At 43.9% G+C, this 19,851-nt stretch overlaps 1 protein-coding gene and 1 long non-coding RNA gene across 6 annotated transcripts in view; both read right to left on the bottom strand.

Moving 5' to 3' along the window:
• The window catches only part of LOC139977022 (glycogen debranching enzyme-like), a 70,596-nt gene extending 55,601 nt beyond the window's left edge, over positions 1-14,995 (bottom strand). The window contains exons 1-2 of the mRNA XM_071985973.1: positions 14,580-14,995; positions 10,981-11,206 (exon numbers count right to left, since the gene is read on the bottom strand). Of these exons, the coding sequence (XP_071842074.1) occupies positions 10,981-11,206; positions 14,580-14,655 (302 nt within the window). The 5' untranslated portion in view covers positions 14,656-14,995. The remainder of the gene's footprint in view (positions 1-10,980; positions 11,207-14,579) is intronic.
• LOC139977040 (uncharacterized) lies at positions 4,693-10,974 on the bottom strand. Of its 5 annotated transcripts, none has more exons than XR_011796406.1 (4): positions 7,028-10,974; positions 6,781-6,838; positions 6,665-6,722; positions 4,693-6,601 (listed from the first exon to the last, which is right to left on the bottom strand). It is a non-coding gene; the product is annotated as an uncharacterized lncRNA (long non-coding RNA). The 5 variants fall into 5 exon arrangements; XR_011796400.1 differs by having other exon boundaries at positions 6,665-6,838; positions 7,028-7,085; positions 7,144-10,974; XR_011796401.1 differs by having other exon boundaries at positions 6,665-6,838; positions 7,028-7,317; positions 7,376-10,974.
• Positions 14,996-19,851: the final 4,856 nt, after the last annotated feature.

The raw sequence follows: 19,851 nt of genomic DNA, 5'->3' as shown, positions 1-19,851 counted from the left end.
TCTGGGACAGTAGGTAGGGCTTGTCTGGTAGGCTCGCTGGGACGTCCATGAGGAGTTGGGGAATCTCTGCGAACCAGGGTCTGCGAGGCCAGAACGGGGCTATTAGAATAAACCTGCCCTTGGAGTTCCGGATCTTTCTGAGAACCTGCCCGACCATGCAAAGCGGTAGGAAGACGTAGGCCTCTAAGTGGTCCCATGGGAGGGACATCGCATCCGTGTGGTAGGCCTGGGGGTGGAACCGTCTGGAACAAAAGGTCTGGAGCTTGCTGTTTGTGTATGTTGCGAACAGGTCTATCATCGGCTTTCCGAAGATCGCGAAGATTCTGTTGCAAGTTTCTTGTTCCAGCGTCCATTCGTTGGGGTCTAAATGCCCCCTGGACAAGGCGTCTGCCATCACGTTGAGCTTGCCCGCAATGTGGGAAGCTCGTAGGATCGTGCCCGAATCCTCGGCTGCTGTTATCACCTCCCATGCTAGCCGGCAGAGCTTCTCTGAGTGGGTGCCCCCCTGCCGGTTGATGTAAGCCACCACTGTGGTGTTGTCCGTGAAGACCGTGGTTATTGTACCCTGTATGTGCTCGTTGAAGGTTTCCAGAGCTCTCTTGACTGCGATCATCTCCAGGATATTGATGTGGAATGATCTTTCTGTTGGGGACCACGTTCCCCAGGCTGTGCGGTTGCTCCAATGAGCCCCCCATCCGGTGAGTGAAGCGTCTGTCGTTACAGATGTCATTGGTAGCTCTATTGTGAAAGGTACCCCTTGACTCCAATTGTCTGGGTCGAGCCACCATCGGAGGTGTTGAGTGGTTTCCTCCGACCTGTGGATTGGTGTTGTCATGTCCGGATCTGTGGGGTCTGCGGACTTCAGGAGGTGAAGCTGTAGGGGTCGCATGTGTAACCTGCACAGTCGGACTACATCGACCAGACTGGCCATGAGTCCCAGGGCTCGGAGCCACATCATTTTGGGTGACTCTTGGTGTGACAAGATCTGTTGCGTGGTCGTCCTGACCGCAGTGATCCTTTCTTCCGAGGGTCGGGCTACCCCGGCGGAGAAGTCTAGTATCGCTCCAAGGAACTGGGTCGTCTGAGTTGGAGATAGTCGAGACTTCTTCTCGTTCACGATCCAGCCCAGCTCTCGGAGGGTATGGAGCGTTTTGTGTACGTTGTCGGCGGCCTCTGACTGAGAGCTCCCTACCACCAACCAGTCGTCGAGGTACACGTACAGGGTGACCCCTCTCCTTCTGAGGTAGGAGACTACCGCTCCCGCTATTCTCGTGAAGACTCTGGGGGCCGTGGACAGGCCGAACGGGAGCGCCCTGAACTGGTAATCCTGTTCTGCATACCGGAACGTTAGAAACCGTCGGTGATCCTTGTGCACTAGGATGTGTAGGTAAGCGTCCCGTAAGTCTACGGTCGCCGCCCACATGCCCTTTCTGAGTAGGGGTAATATTATATTTAGGGTTTCCATACGGAAGTGTTTTGGCCTGATAAATTTTGTGTTGAGGGGTTTTAGATTTAAGATGGGACGCCAGGTGTCGTCCCGTTTTTTGGTCAGAAAGAAAGAGGACCGGAAGAGTGGTCCCGTCCCTCCCGGTACCTCCACAATTGCCTGCTTGGCCAGCAGGGCCAGAATTTCCCCTTCTAGAATTAGGCGTTTGACGGGGTCTGTGGGTGTGGGTGTCTGTCTTCCTCTGCCCCCGAAGGGTGGGCTGGAGGAGAATTCTATTCGATATCCGTGTTCGACTGTGTCCAACACCCACTTGTCCCCGCCAATGAATTCCCATTGCTGGGTAAAGTTTGTCAGTCTCCCCCCCACCTGCGGAATGGCCGCGGTGAGGTGGGCACCCCTAGGGCTGGGAGGCGAACGACGGTCGAGTGGAGGAGCGGTCGTTGTCCCGTCTGGGAGGCGCTGTGCCTCTGCCTCCTCTCGGTGTCCAGGAGCGGGTCGGGCGGTATGCCGTTCCCCTGCTTCTTCCTCTGAGAGCTCCTCTGCTCAGTGGTCTGGCGGGTGCTGCTCTCGCTCCCCTGGTTGGCTTGTTCTCCCTCGGTCGGAAGGGTCTCGGTCTTTGTGTAGCCGAGGGTCTAAACTCCGATTTAGCCAGGGTCTCTCTCCGGGCCACCTCTTCCTGTAGTTTTTTCTGGAAGTTGCCTCCGAAGAGGTCCTCACCAAGCACTGGCAGAGCTAGCATTCTGTTCCTTGCCTCGGTTGATGGCCAGCGGATGGCGGAGACGACGTTCTCCCTGCGGGCTTTTACGGAACGTGTAGCGACTCTTGCAAACTGGTCGTATGCGAGCCTTACGAGGGGTCCTAGCAGTAGGAGGAGCTGGCCCGCTTCATCCCTGGACACCTGGCTGTCGTCCTCAGGGAGTTGCTGGTGGTGCCGCATAAGGACCTCGGCCGACAGCATTAGGACTGAGGCGAACTTCATGCCTGAGCGGGCCGCTGTGTCCACCTCAACTAGAAGTTCTTCCAGCTTTCTCTGGTCAGGAGTCTTAAAGGTTTGGGAAGATGAGGCCCCATGTTCGGCCTTCAGCCTTTCTTTGGCCTCCTGGGGGATGGTTGGGCATTTGAATAGCGCCCTCCAGGCCTCGTCTGGTACCCTGACTGCCCTGTCTGCCCTGGCTGGGAAGGCAGTCCACCTGTTCTTATCGGCTATGGCCTCGAATCTATCATAACATGTTGCGTCAACGGGCATGGTGGTCTTTGGCTTCGATGACATCTCGCCGGTTGCCGTGAGTTTGGACACCCGGCCTGCCTTCTGTGGCTGGGTCTCAGGTTCCTCGAACCCCAGGTGCCGTCTGAAGATGTCGGCCGCCCGTGCCATTAACTCTTGGGGGAGCGCTCCTCCTGTTATGGGAGCCTCCTCTGGTTCGTAGCTTCGACTAAAGCTATCTTCCATAGGATCGTAGTCGAGGGGTTCTGTGGGATCCATAAGATCCCCCTCGTCCTCCAAGCCGGATAGATTTACCGACGCTCTGCAGTCCAGGGCGTCTGGATCCGAGACCGGATGTGGGGCCGTAGTAGGGCCGGAGCCTGTGGAGCCTGGTGCCTTGTCGGTCACCGTGGTTACTCTCTGCTCTATCAGGGGGCGTAGTAGGCCGGTAAGTTGAGCCAGCCATGCTGGCTCCTCCTCCTGTCGCCGTCTCGGGGACCGGCGCCTCCTCTTCGCTCTCCTGTAGCCGTCGTCAGACGACTCTGAAGACTCGTCGGAGGTCGGGGAGTGTCTTCTCCTCTCCTTCCGTCTCGGGGATCTTGAGTGCGTTCCGGATCTATCTCTTCTAGGTCTGCGGGAGGTCTCTCTCCCCCTGCTTTCCCGGGTCGGGGTCTCAGTAGGGACCCGTCTTTCCGGCTCCCTCTCCGGCTCCCTGCTATGGGACTGGCTCCGTCTCACTGACCCTTCGATCGCACTCTCTTTCGGACCCGAGCTCTCTGTGGCCGGCGGCCCGCGCTCCGTGGGTCTATCTTGCTGCGGTCCACACTGAGGCGTAACCTCTAGCCCGGCCGAGCAGTGCCTCTTCTTGAGAGGTCTTTTCTTGGCAGGAGCCTTCCCTTTGCTCCTGCCCTTCCCTTTGGTCGTAACTACGCCGGACGTCGCCGGGACCGTTAGGGGTACTCTCTCTTTCTCTTTCTCTTTCTCTCTCTCCTCTCTCTCTCCTTCGGCCCTCTCCTGGCCACTCTCCTCCACCTCTCTCTCTACCTCACCCTCTTCCTCTCTCTCTCCCGTCCCTCCTATATCCTCTGCCCCGATGTCGTTCGGGATCAAGTCTAGCTTGCCCTGCAGCTTGGTTCGCAGACTCTTGAGCCACTGATCAATCTCCTGCCACTGGGTCGGCGAGAATTTTATACAGACCAGGCAGGGGTCCCGTCTGGTGCAGGATCTGCACTTGGGGCATAGGTCGTGCTCGTCCCAGGCTCTGCCTGGCCGAAACATCGAGCAGCTGACACACTTCAGCTGGTTACGAGACATGCTGTAAACTCTCGAGTCAAGGAGGTATAATTCTTAGAGCTTAAAAATGAAAGCCAATGAAGCTAACAAGAGAACGGGAGATAATCTGGGGGAGGAACATGCTAACAGAGAATAGGTGGAACGTAGCGTAACCTAGCAACGGTAAATACAAACGCTACGAAGTGGCCTAACAACAATCAATACAAGCTGAAAAGAACGTGAGAGAGCAATATATATAGAAGAGGAAAATAATAACGAGTAAACATGCTATGAACATGAAAATACACGAAAAACAACATGCTACGAACATGGAAAAACATGAAAACAACACGCCTATAGCGTGGGGGAGGAAAATGGCGGGAACCTAAGCAGTTCGCGGAACTGCTACCCCCGCACAAAAAACGCCCGAAGGCGGAAACGCACTGAGAAAACAGTCCCCAAAACCCTCCCTTTCAACAAAAAGGATACTTATCGGTCTGGAAAAGACTGCAAAACTCCACAGAATCCGAATGAAAGGAAATTCCAACGATCGTATAAAGAAATCCAAGACAAAATTCAAGGGAAACTTCCACAAGAATTTTTGTGTGTAGACACTTTAATGGTAGAATGAAAAAGGAGGAGTGACCGGGGGGGGCCCGGTCATAGAGGGCGCACAGTGTTATTATTTTACCAAGACTTTATAGGCACAGTAGAATGAAGTGCTAAGGTTGTGAGGAGACAGGTAAGCGAGGAGCGAAGTAAATCTGTAATTTCACTCATTCTACAAAAAGTTTCCTGATCAGCCAGTCTCAATTCCAGTGCCTTTTGGACGAGAACACACACACTGCACACACACATCACTTACAAGAGGTAGACTACTGTCTGCAACCATGGAAGGCCTTATCACCCAAACAGCTATTCATTGTGGCATATATATACTATTTATAGACAATGTACATAAATTAATGCTGCAAAATTATACTTTTTACAGAATTCTTAACAATTACTGTATACTAGTTCTTTCCAGAAAGTTGCCCCCCAAACAACACAACCAATGACCCCCCTTCAGGTTTTGATGAAAAGGGCAAGGAATGTTAAATGCCACACAGACATCCTTTATTGAAAGGAACAAATTTAGCAATGAAATAAAACAGTGCAGTCATCACGTTTACTTTTAACCTTTGAAGGTTAACAAAGACAATGACCCTGGTGAGACTAAATTGTTTTGTTACCACTTGTACAGAAAAGTTTGGCTTCTTATTAAATAATATTTCTATACTGCAGGTACAGGTACTCCATAGAATGTACCAACCTGTCAGGTTTGTGGTGAAGAATAGTACCATACTAAATCAGGAATAAATTTAGTGTTACAATTTTCTGTGGCAGCTCGAAGGTTACTGAAGTTTGTTCTTATAATATATGATGGTTTCTATATATGTACAAAAACTATATACTTTATATATCTTTTCACAGTGCATAGCAACTTGACCTTCTGGCAGAGCATTTTGTAACCCCATGCATACTGGATTGATCAATTTAAAAAATGTTTGGTATTGCGCAAATTTTAATGCCAGTAAACATCTACAAGCAACTTCGGAAAACTGTAATAAATCTAGACGTATAAAGGTCTATCAACATTCTCATGTTCATCTTTCTGGTCTTTTCACATAATTTTTGTACACTTTTTCTCACTCTGGACAACATGCCTCAGTGCCAATTCAAATTTTGAATAATTACCTCAAATGTTGCCCTAAAAATTGATGCCTTGTCGTGATGCACTGCCATCTTCAATGAAATATTTATCCAACTTTTTAACATGGGCCCTTAACAAGTTGCGTTACATGTATCTGATCATTCGATTAGAGTCTTGATCGCTACGACCTACCTGTAGGACTTGGTAATAATTTGGTAAATATGGATGAGTGTGATGGCCAGATACCAGGCTACAAAGAATTATACAGGTAAGTCCCTGATGATGGACTGTAAATGCATAGAACTTTACTTCCCACATGAATGAAACTCCTCACCTATTAATATATGATTAATCATTTTTATCTTTTCACAAAAAAAAATGAAGCTTTATTAAGTGCTTTTCTTTTAAACAAACTTCCATTTGACCTCAAGAATGTACTTAACTTGATTCAAGACATAAATCCCTCTGTTTACTTTACCTAACAAACACACAGCCATGTACACATCCATCAGAGTCATGACCTACAGTACTGTATGACCCAACACACACAGCCATGTAGACATCCATCAGAGTCATGACCTACAGTACTGTATGACCAAACACACACAGCCACGTAGACATCCATCAGAGTCATGACCTACAGTACTGTATGACCCAACACACACAGCCACGTACACATCCATCAGAGTCATGACCTACAGTACTGTATGACCCAACACACACAGCCATGTAGACATCCATCAGAGTCATGACCTACAGTACTGTATGACCAAACACACACAGCCATGTAGACATCCATCAGAGTCATGACCTACAGTACTGTATGACCAAACACACACAGCCACGTAGACATCTATCAGAGTCATGACCTACGGTACTGTATGACCAAACACACACAGCCATGTAGACATCCATCAGAGTCATGACCTACAGTACTGTATGACCAAACACACACAGCCACGTAGACATCCATCAGAGTCATGACCTAGAGTACAGTACTGTATGACCAAACACACACAGCCATGTAGACATCCATCAGAGTCATGACCTACAGTACTGTATGACCAAACACACACAGCCATGTAGACATCTATCAGAGTCATGACCTACAGTACTGTATGACCCAACACACACAGCCACGTAGACATCTATCAGAGTCATGACCTACAGTACTGTATGACCAAACACACACAGCCACGTAGACATCCATCAGAGTCATGACCTAGAGTACAGTACTGTATGACCAAACACACACAGCCACGTAGACATCCATCAGAGTCATGACCTAGAGTACAGTACTGTATGACCAAACACACACAGCCACGTAGACATCCATCAGAGTCATGACCTAGAGTACAGTACTGTATGACCAAACACACACAGCCACGTAGACATCTATCAGAGTCATGACCTACAGTACTGTATGACCAAACACACACAGCCACGTAGACATCCATCAGAGTCATGACCTACAGTACTGTATGACCCAACACACACATCCATGTACACATCCATCAGAGTCATGACCTACAGTACTGTATGACCAAACACACACAGCCACGTAGACATCTATCAGAGTCATGACCTACAGTACTGTATGACCAAACACACACAGCCACGTAGACATCTATCAGAGTCATGACCTACAGTACTGTATGACCCAACACACACATCCATGTACACATCCATCAGAGTCATGACCTACAGTACTGTATGACCCAACACACACATCAATGTACACGTCCATCAGAGTCATGACCTACAGTACTGTATGACCAAACACACACAGCCACGTAGACATCTATCAGACCTATTAACCTAAAGTGCTGTATGGCCAAGACTCTATTTTACCTTTCATCAGCTGTTGCAAATCAGTGTTAGAAAGTACAGTATGTTTGTAATTCTCAGTACTTAATTGTAATCAAACATACAATTCATTATGACCTGCAGAATATAACTTGATTTGGGTCATAAAATCATCTCTAGTCTAAGCAAGCAAAAAGGTTGCACACTGAAACATACTAATCCGTACACACAGCCTTGTAACAGCCATGGACAGAAGTGTACAGTACTTGGAATGCAATGCAGGTGTAGATCACATTGCAACATCTGTTCCATAACATTTAAGTAACATGTTACATCATAAAATTTACAAAAGGTATAGTATATTAGCCCTGTAAAGTTATAAAATATGAGTACTACTGCGATCTTGCTCAATACAGTCCAGCCAGGTGTATGGGCGGCCATTTGTGCAAAAAACAACAACGATGAAACAAGAGACAAACAGACAAAAAAATAAATGAAAAGGAACAATAGTAAGAATGCAGTGCATTACAGATAGACTGAAGGGATAGACATGAAACATTTTAACCCATTATCAAAAAAATTAACAGACCAAAATGATGAAAATTAATTAATTTTTGTATTTAAACATGACTAAAAAAGAAGAAAACAACTTAAAGTTGGAAAAAACAAATAGATAAAATCTAAGGAGAACATCCATTTGTTAGCACAATCTCCACACAGTGACAGACCGAATATAAAGCTAGACATTCCCATAATAAGAAAAACATGCACCTAAAGGAAACTGACGAAACAACCAAATTAAACTACACCAAGCCATCGATAAACGACATGACTGCGCGAACTAAATTAAAGATCGCCCCACAATTGAAAGGTTTCCCCATAAATCAAAACGAACATTGGGACAGAACCAAACTGAATATTCGGACAGAATCAATCGAACAGTGGGCAAAAATGAACAACCGACATATCATAAACAAAGGGTGATATACTAAGCACGTCTCTTAGATAATTTAAGGAACGCCTTCAGCACACGGCAACGGCGCAGCTTGAAATGAATCTTACTGCATAGAAATTTTGTGTCTTAGCGTCATATCATCAGGCCTATGTACTTGGTCATGGTGACTACAGTAGGTCTGTCTAGGAGAATCAGTGTGGCAGTGTCCCTCGACTGCCACTGGCCTGGTTAAAACTGCCCCTTGGCCTATTAGAAGCGCTGGCTCGGCCAACATGCCCAGTGCCAGTGGTACTTGCATTGGTAACAGCACTTGAAGAGCTTGTACTTGTAGAAGGGTTGTTACTGTTTGTGGTACTATTACTTGTAACATGGGGCCTTGTAAGATTATCACCCTCAACTGACTGCCCTATGGTGGTTAATGCAGGACTGAATAAAGCTGAAGCCTGTCGCAGCTGTTCAAACGGCAGCGGTTAGATCGTGATTTTCCATACTGCTTAAAGACATTGTGACACTCGTCTACCACTGGCCCAGTTAAAAACTGCCCCGTGGGCACAATGACAACATGACGATTAGCCCAAACCGTTCACTGACCTTGTGAAGCATGGTGCAGCCTGCTTGGACAGAAGTGTCGTGCATACAAGATGTCGTAACTACATTTTGTAATATAACACGAACAAGGAAAACCAAAAGAGCTGCATCTGTTCTTTTAGTTCATTAGAGCTTGTTCGTTTCATGTGAACGTTTGTTCTGATTTTGTGCAAATGTCCAATTGCTTACGTTACATCTTCGTTTTTATGGTGGCGTTTGTTTAGGATTTTTATCTGAGCACTCGTTCATTCACGTAAGCGTTCGTTTTTAATTCGTGTGAATGTTCTTTCGTTACAAATACATCTTCGTTTTTATGGTGGCGCTTGATTTTTTTGTTCTGACAAGTGGATCAATTTTGACTTCCCGCTGCTCCTTGTTTATCCTTCGGTTGTATGTGTTTGATATGTTTCGCTACATGATTGTCTTTTTTAGTCAGTTCTCTGTATTCAATGTTTTTCAAACGACTGTAACGTACTGTAGCATCTGACTGTTTTCAATATGATTCCTTGGTGTACGTACACTGTTAAGTTTTCAGATTCCTTCTATTCAATTTGTTGCAATTGATTCCGAACATTATTTTCATTTCTCTTTTTAAGTGTGCCTTTCACAATTTTTACATTAATTAGTAAAACATATGTTTGTTTCAATTTGTGTATTTCTTCCTTTTCGTTTTTATTTCTTGTTTATTTGTTTCATTGTTGTATTTCTTGCCCAAACGGCTGCCCACACAGGTGGAACTTTATTGTGTACAAATTTTTCTTACAGTTTTACTGTATAAGGTGTGTACTTGAAGGGGAAATGAAGTGAAGAAATAAGAAACATTGCATGATGGTACCAATATTCAGTAACACAGCAAGAACCCATTCATTAATTAACTATTTTATACATGTATGCATAATTTACTATATATGCTATGTAGTACTGAACAATGTCTGAGCAGTGCAGTAATTGTGAGTGAGGAAGCACAGTAAATTACATAATTATGCATGTTATGACAGTAAAGTACAGTCGGCTTCCATGTGTTTCTGTATGCATACCTGTACCAGCTATAGTGCAGGTGCTTAATACCAGTTTCCACAACTTTACAATATTAATGTGTTTCACTATATTGTTACCAAGGTTAAATGTTTTTTCAAGGGATGCACAGAATGCAAGCCTTCACTAAAAATACAAGTTCTTCGTATTGTGCAAAATTACTGCACTTCTACCAATAAAATGGGCCCGACATTACTGCCCACACAATGGCCCTACACTACTGCAGACACAATGGGCCCTGTACTACTGCCCACACAATGGGCCCTGTACTAACACTACTACTGCCCATACAATGGGCCCTGTACTACTGCCTATAAAATGGGCCCTGTACTACTGCCCACACAATGGGCCCTTCAGTACTGCCCGCACATTGGGCCCTGCACTACTGCCCATGCAATGGGCCCTACTCTATTGCCCACACAATTGGCACTACACTACTGCCCACAAAATGGACCCTGTACTACTGCCCATACAATGGGCCCTGCACTACTGCCCACACATGGCCCTGTCTGTACTACTGCCCATTCAATGGGCCCTGCACTACTGAATATGTATTTCTACCAGTTTTGCAAGACAAATTCATAATGTACACAATTCACAAAACTTCTAATTTAGTATTTAATGATTACAACGTACATACTAAATTTTGAACAATACCTACCGAACTGAGTTAACACAGTAATCAACAATAACAAGCGTGTTATAAATTCACGAGTGTTTACTTTTAGCAACTACTGTAATACTAAGTGTTGATGAAGTAACCAAGTTCTTGTCAGAGTCTGAATTCAAATTAATAATGGAAAGTGCCCTTGGCAGCAGCCAGTTTTAAATCAATGAATGTCTCAATATATGCAGTATAAAAGGAGCTACATTACAACAGGCTAATCAAGGGGCCCCAACGGTAAGGCTATTTATTTTCGGAATTTTCTCGATCGGTTATATTAATTACTACATGGCTTACTAGCAATTCATTAAATTACCTGTTATCACACGTGAAGTAGTACTGGAAACTGCCAGCATGCAACAACAGGACCTCACAGAAACGGTCTGTCTTGTCATACGTCTGGCCGTCGGGCGATTTCCACTCTAGTTCATAAAATACTCTCCGGTCAAAAGGTTTCTGGCTTTCATTGGGTGGGTAATTGACAAAGATGTGCACATCATGGGCTTGAAGTGAAGGGCCAAGTCCAAACTGGAGGGTCCATCCTGGAGGGAACACAAATTACATATAATCATTCTAAGTACATTTATAGAAGCATTTGGGAATTTAAATGATTATGAAGGATTGATGTTCTAAAATATGGACAACAGGAACTGATGTCAAAAGCAAATTGATAATTGTTTAGTTGGTTGTACACCACATCAAGGTCATAGCATAAATTGTAAACACCTTGCACAACATTCTTACCATGCCATTTTAATATTGACACAGAATTAAAACACACTTCAATCAAAATTAATAATTGATTACTGTGTTTACACCTTTTTGCTTGCACACCTAATTTGGGAGGTAAATTACAGTCTAGTGTAAGAGAAGAAAATTATGTCCCACAAAAACATTAAAGTGATATTCATTAAAGATTTTATCCAGGCAATAGGGTTCTAGAACTACAGTAAAGTAGCTGGATCAACACATGAGAACTGTATCAAGTTCATCCACTGTTGACTTTTTGGAGCCCTGTACATGTGATTACAAAATTTTCAGATGTTGACTTATGACCTTTCACTTCCACAGAAAGCAAAAGGGTTCTTGAACTCAGTAAAGTTGATCCACGTACCATGTTGTCAGCTCAAGCAAATGTACTGTTTTAGTTACCATATTCAAAAGCCAAGGCATCTCATACACAAAATAACATGTATATATTTCATAAGAAATGCAAAGCTGACAGCGACCTCCCTCCCCTAAACTCAAGCTTTGCTCAAAACCACTTTCCTATTATGTCGTTTGGTTCAATAACATAAGAGCCTCTAAGCCAACATGAAGGTTATCTTATATGTACAAGTTCATAAGCATAATATCTACATTAAGGATGAATTGAAACTCCCTTAAGTTAAATAACCAGCAATACATTGGTATATGTGCAAGTGAGAATACTTCCCTTACCCAAATCTCAGATCTGGGCAAGATATAAGAATCCAGATCTGGGCCAGATATAAGAACCCAGATCTTGGCCAGATCTGGTACATCAATCTGGGCCAGATCTGCTTCCAGATTTGGAATTTATATCTGGCCAGATAAAAAATTGGGCAGATATAACTTGATATTTAGAAGTTTAATATGGCCCATATAAAATGTGGTAAAAATCTGGTAAAATTTATTGCATCCATATCTGGGCTAGATAAAAACCTTATCTGGATTGACTAATATATATTATACTGCATATATCTGGCTTTATATGGCCAGATAAAGGCTTGATATGGCCAGATTAAATCAGATATATATAAAGCCAGATCTGGGATTTCGGCAAGGGTTGTGTTATTCAGTACTACAGTAACAAAAAAAGAAACTAAGTAAATTATGTCATTTTATAAATCTTTACAGTAAAGGAAACTCCAGTTACAGCATGTTAATGGACTGAGAATATACAGAATATGTATATGACGACATCAAAGGCATGGTAGATATACAGGTAGAATATTGATAAAAGTTGTCCTTTGATCCAAAAGAATTCATCAACTTACAAGAATGAAAAAAACACATGTGGATATTTTAGAATTAGTGCAGTGGAAAACACATCAAGGTCTACTACCTGATTGGTAGATTCCAAAGGAGGGAGGATTGAGCAAGTGGAGTCACTGACGTGGGATCGGGTGTGCAGTGCTAAAAAATTTTAGTAGGTTACGTAGGCGAGGAAATGCATTTAGTACTCTGGAGACAGTGTATGAGAAGTGTGAAGTTAATTGATAAATTCCTGAACAAGTAATGAAAAACCTAAGCTTGCAATTTGAACACTTTTCTTATATTCTTTCAATATCATTGTGTGTTGACAAAAATGTACATATTATGCTCTATCATTATGATAATTTGCCAATACCCATACATGACATGACAGATTGAGCAATATATAGTTCTTCAGTTGGCTTGCACAGCTCAGTTTTTGTCACAGTAAGTTGTATGTACGTGTATGCCTCACTTGGAAAAAGTTCAGCAACGTGCTGCCAGGTTCGTCAAAAATGACTATAGTCGCTTTAGTAGTGTCACAAACATGTTAAAAGAACTCAATTGGGATACCCTCGAAAACAGAAGAATCAAAGCACGACTTGTTACCATATATATAAAGAGACTCATGGCCTACTGTAATTCCAAGCAACATAAATAGCTTTCTTGAAGACTAAGACAAACCAACTACACATCAATCTCACAGTTTGAATTATAAAATTCCTCAAGCTCAAAAGAACTGTTATAAATATTCGCTTTATCCTCGCACCATTCCTCAGTGGAACGCACTCCCACCTGAACTGAAATCAGCACCAAACACCGCCTCCTTCAATTTCATACTGGAAAGTCAGCAGCACCATCATAACTCGAAGGACTGCACGTCAACAGCCACATCAGGGGCGATTTGTGCAGTACCACACCAAGACCCCATATATACTGGAAAGTACCTTTCACACAAAGATCTTTGGCGTATGGAAATGTACGCCAATAAATTTGGCGTACGGCGTACATTACTGCCCCAGGGAAAAGTACGACAGTTGGCGTGGCGTATCTCGTAAGCTAGAAGAAAATTCAGCCGCAACAGTGGAAGTGACTCAACATGGTTCAGACCATCGAGTTTAATACATCTGGAGAAACATTCACACAGTAAATACACGCGTACCATGCATAGAGGGTCATGTGATGTGTTCTAGGGTGGTACTAATATATTACTATCCCCATTTCGCATGATGATTTCACCCAAATTTTCATTACACGACACCTCCAAATATACAATTACAGATGTAAGTTATATGGTCTGGGAAGTGCCATTTCCTACAATCTGGGAGGCATTATTGACCCAATTTTTTTTTGTACGCTCCGCGCCAACTGATGGTGGCGCTCCGCTTAGATAGTGTGGCGTACATTTACAGACAAAACCACATCCACCTTGGCGTATTTCTTTGGCGTATGGTCAAAGTACTTTCCAGTATGGCCATGGAAGACCAAGACTTTGTGCCTACAGTACTTTGCACACCTGCCAACCTGTCTTTATGTTTTCAACCACCCCTCCCCCTCCCTGGCAAGTCTCACTGTGTGACTGTATACCTATGTAAAATTGCGTCTTGAACTTGTACTCTAGGCCTATTAACATTTAAGTTCTTTGCTCTTCAACAATTGTTGATCACTTGATAAATGTATATGCATTTGCATAAACTAACTTCAAAGTCTGTTCTGACTGTCATACCCTATACCTTAGTAGGTATCCCTAAACTTCTATTAATCGGCCAAGCACGGAAGTAGAGTAAAAAGGTTAGGCCTACATTGGGCTAGCATTAAGTCGTATTTGGTGCTGATATTGGCTGGCTTTACTGTTGACCTAGGCTACTAACCTTCTAACAGTTAGAGCTAAGTCTATGCCTAATGAAAATTAAAAATTACCTTTTTCCAGACGATACAGTTTCTCGATCAAGTGTTCCCCATCATTTAACTGAAGACCTCTGATTTGTTCTCCCATGTTATTATTTCAATTGGGCTGCTATGTTATGTTTACAACGGTACCTCAGGTGCAAATTGTCACTCACAGCCAAATCTGATAGTGGTAAACGGTAAACCCACTCAACTCTGACTATAAACAATAACAAAAGGTGTCCAAAAGACCCCCACGAGCAGCATGCAGAGACACCCAAGTCACGGACGTTGTTACTAGATTCCAGGCGAGGAATGATCCCAGTGGATGTTTTGATCATAATTATAAACAAAATCCGTACACTTATAGTAAACAGTTATTCCATTTCCAATGACAGGCCTAGGTCACATTGTAAGGATACTTCTCGATTGGTCTAGATAGAACTTATTTTTCACGCGAGTGCTCTGACGTAAAGCATTTTTAGAACCAATTCCACGAAAATAACTAGTCTTGTGTGAATTGATTACGTGCCATACTGCACGTATATAAAGTAGTCCGATCCAGTAGACGGAGCTAGCAAGGGCGTAGGAACCGGGGGGCTGGGGGTTCCAGCCCCCCAGTGAAAAATGTGGAGGGGCGGAAGTATCATTCCGCCCCCAGGTTCGCAAGTCAGAAAACCCTGTTTTCAATTCCAATTGAGAAAGAAAATCTCATTTGGAGTACCAAATTGCATCTAAGGCCAGGTGAAAATACAAAATTAAGTTTACAAAATGGAGTGGGTGTTGAAGTGTGCTATATTGCACCAAATTGCATCTGAGGCCACCTGGAGATGTAAAAAATTCCAAAGGGGAGGGGGAACCCCCTCCCCTTAGACCCCTCCCCCAGGCTGGCCATCAGTCTTCAGCCCCCGCACTCAAAAGTACCTCTACGCCACTGGGAGCTAGTGCTATGCTTTATAATATTTTGATCATAATTATAAACAAAATCCGTACACTTATAGTAAACAGTTATTCCATTTCCAATGCCAGGCCTAGGTCACATTGTAAGGATACTTCTCGATTGGTCTAGATAGAACTTATTTTTCACGCGAGTGCTCTGACGTAAAGCATTTTTAGAACCAATTCCACGAAAATAACTAGTCTTGTGTGAACTGATTACGTGCCATACTGCACGTACATAAAGTAGTCCGATCCAGTAGACGGAGCTAGTGCTATGCTTTATCAAATCCTTTACTCGCCTCTGGCCCTTCCACAAAGTTCCACCAGTTATATGACTACACACTGCTACTGGCTTGGGAGCGCAAGGGGGGTTGGGTAAAGATCCCAGAGGCTGAAGCATTCTCAAGAGAAAAAAAATACCTGTCAGGAAAAAACATTTAGTCTTAAATTCTTTGGAGTGTCTGTCAGAGCCCTATACAGTGGGGTCCAGGGAGAGAAGTCCCCGAAAGCTACAGCATTATTATATTTATTTCTTGCTCTCTCGTGGCAAGTATAAAGTGCAAAATACCGTGTGAGAGCGGCGATGTCTATTCTCTGGAATGTATTTAAAGCCCCAGTGGCCATCCAAGGGGCAACGATTACGCAAACTGCAGTGCCTTTTGGTTAATTGACCATTGGCATCAGAATGATTAGATACGCTTGTGTGCGTATGCGTGCGTGTGCGTATGTGACGCCCTAGCTCGTAAACACGATATCTCAAGATAGTTAACGTCTCATATTTGGCATATGAGGTCAAAGGTCATTTGGGTCAGCAGAGGGTAAAATGTGAAAATCTCGAGAACGCTGTATCTCCAGAACCTGGACACTAAACGAGCTCATGCATGCATGGTATGATAGTCTTATATAATGTAAAGGTTTCACACAATTTGGTGTAGGTCATGAGTTCATATGTCATGAGTGGTCAAAATTTGAATCCTTGCAATAATAATAATAATACGCAGTTCTTATATAGCGCAAATACACACTTAAGTCTCAATGCGCTAATTATTAACCCCTGGTCATTGGTAACTTGTCACACACACACCAAAGAGTGCACAATTCAATCAATCTCTCCTGGGGCACCACAGTGCACCACAACCACGTGTCCCCGGGGGGACTTCCCATAGGGTGCAGCCACAAACCGGCGCACGCAACGATATTTACAGGTTTCCTCGCAGGTCCCCATTTATACACCTGGGTGAAGAGAGGCAATGGAGATAAAGCGCCTTGCCCAAGGACACAACGCAATGATCTGGCCAGGGCTCGAACCTGTAATTCTTAGATCACAAGTCCACTGCCTTAACCACTTGACCACAACGCCCTCCCAGGATACCTTCAGATAGGAAGCTGTACTGGTTCTCATATTTTGCATGTCGCTCTTATAATGAATACAAGTACCATGTGGTTTTTATTATGGAGGCCAAAGGTCATTTGTGGTCAGCAATGGGCAAAGTGTAAGAATCTCGAGAACAGCATTTGTCTCTGTTAAAGTACGTACAAGATTAACCCTATAATTTCGGGTGGATATCAAAGGTCATTTGGGGTCAGCAGAGGTCGAAATGTCAATATATCAAATGGAGCTTATCAGGTTCACTATTACAAATGCAAGTTCAGCTCTTTGTTGTTAAGAGTGAGCATGCAAAATAAATTACCAATAATAAAACGTATGTCCCTCTGTATTTCTTTCATCGGTGTGGTATTATGTCACACGATTCTCTGTCATCAAACCGATTCAATTTCTCTGTTATATATTTAAAATCTATTGTGAGGGCATTGACGGCACCAAAATGTACCTTGTGCAAGCAACAGGGGAAACATATTTGGAAGGGCAAAAATGCACCTGTATAAAGTGCACAAACCATGGGAATTTAGGGACTAGGAAATACGTCCTAACCCACTCCCCCCCCCCTCCAATCTCTTCCCGACCCGCCCTTCCCACGCTTCATCGGTGACCCAAATTTTGCTCTTTGGTTATTGACGCTATAATGGTTTATCGAGTTGACTTATATACAAGGGCGGCGGAAGCACTTTTAATCTGGGGGGGGGGGGGGGGGCACCAACGTCGAAGGGCACTTTGCAGAAATTCGATTGGACTGATGCAGCCTGATATTTAGTACCCTTCATAACTCTTATTGTATTATCTTATTTGCGTATACACATCACTCCATCAACGCCACCCCCCCCCCCCCCCCTCAAGGAAACAATGCATACTAGCACTGCAGTATCTAATGTGCAAATTGGGAAAGAAGGAAAAAGACAAAATGAGGTGAAATCATTATAAAGTCCAAGTCCCTGCACACGCGATCGATACATGCATGAAAGCAAATGAAATATGTGAAAATACTGAAAGAAAAGTAATTTTCTATGTGTTTTTCAATGGTTAAACCGATATTATTATGATGATTATTATTGTAACGACTTTGCCAATAATTCTAACCAATTTGGAAGGGTTATAACACGGCAAATGATTGTATGTTATTGGCATGCGATGTAATAACCAACGCATGCCTATATGATATGCACATTAAGGTGTTGAACGCGCGCGTAGCGCGCGAAAAATTTTGGTTATTATTTTCGGGCAAGTCGTTACAGCCCCCCCAAATCAAATTGGGCTCCTACGCCTGTGGTAGTAAACATTTAAAACTTCCCGAAATATTTGATTCGACGTGGGTTTCGCTTTGTAAACTCTTTTTTTTATTTAGAAATTTTTATGTAGAAAAAGGGCACATTTTTAATCTGAGGAAAAGTGGGGGGGCACGTGCCCCCTGTGCCCCCCCCCGGTTCCGCCGCCCTTGCTTATATATGTCAGTGTCACGAACGACTGTATTCATTGTACGTGTATTCAGTATATGCTGGTCTGGGTGATAAGTAGGTCACTCGTCGTGACTGATAACCGTGTTTAATTTTTCTGGAAGCGACGAGATATGATGGCGCTATTCGGTATTGGCGATTACAAATTTCCAGAACATACGGGACGTTATTTTTAGCAGGCGACCGGATATCGTCGACCAATGAACGTTGAACTGTCAGTCGTATCTTCGAGACATGGATGATTCTCGATGTTTTTCCGTCAGGATTCCTGGAAAAGAACTTTCGGGAGATTAAACCCCGGCTATATATAAAAAGAGATATTTTCGGTGATTTGGAGTTTTCCGATCTATTGTGAGAAGAAATTCATCTGAGATAAAAGATTAATTATCTAGGGGACGGACGGAGGAACCGGTGGACTGTTTGTTTATTAGATTGGTGCGTCGTTTAACCGGGACAGGCGTGACTTCGGCAGAGTTTTTCGGAGTTCACCCAGGAGGAAGCCATCCTTGGGATACAAACGTTGAGTCGAATTGGACCAGCGGGGAACGGTTTTGCTCCTGACCAAGTCACAGGATACCAGCCTACGAGGGATACTCCCGACATCGTTGTTGGTGACGCAAGGAGGTCAGAACAGCTACGAAAGGAACCGAGAGCCGGCACGCGCCGCTTAAGATAAGTTAAGTAATCTTTTAAGTATTTAACGGCCGTATAATATTGTAAAATCTGTCTGTAATATTCTTAATTTCTAGTACCAATGATCCTTGTACAAATCAGTAGAGATCGTATCATTGTAAATATATCGTTTTTGTTAACTTTCAGAAACATCTCAGTAGTCTTTTGGTCCTTTGAGTTTACTTCCCTGAATCTATCTAAAATTGTATTTTATCGGCTTTGAAGCAGTGGCGTCGCCAAGGGGGGGGGGGGGCGGGGGAGGGGGGCACGTGCCACCCTGGAAAACCTAGTGCCCCCCGAGTGCCCCCCATCTGAGATTTGGGTTGGTAAAAATATATATATATTTTGTTATATGCAACTCCCATCATCTGAGTTGGTTTTTCATAAGGACAAAGAAGCACAGTAATTCGTATTTTCTTCAAATAAGCTGCGAAAAAATGAAAAAGTTTATCCTTGAACGTCGGGTATCGAAGTCGTAACCCGCGCCATCACAACATTTGTCGATATTTACATTGAATGTGTCAGTACTCACGCCATACCAGCGGATATACACGCCCGCTTCGCGAGCTTCATGACTGTGAGAAGGGAGGGTACTACAATATGTTGCCTTGGTCTCAGATTGACAGGTTAGGAGCTGACGAAATGTGAGAATGTGAGGGTCCGCAGGCACCATACTTGCCTATATTTGTGGACCCATATATTAACCCTGTTGTGTAGGGGGTGCAGAGGTCATTTGAGGTCAGATGCTTGTAGAAACAAATGGCGAATGTTCACACCTGCATACTGAGCCATACTCGATGTGTGATCAAACTTTGGATTGCATGGTGAGATCCATGATAGGAGC

The sequence above is a fragment of the Apostichopus japonicus genome, chromosome 2, assembly GCF_037975245.1.
Source record: "Apostichopus japonicus isolate 1M-3 chromosome 2, ASM3797524v1, whole genome shotgun sequence".
Taxonomy (NCBI): domain Eukaryota; kingdom Metazoa; phylum Echinodermata; class Holothuroidea; order Aspidochirotida; family Stichopodidae; genus Apostichopus; species Apostichopus japonicus.
The sequence above is the reverse complement of the archived record's forward strand: the minus strand, read 5'-3'. Positions and strand labels throughout refer to the sequence as shown.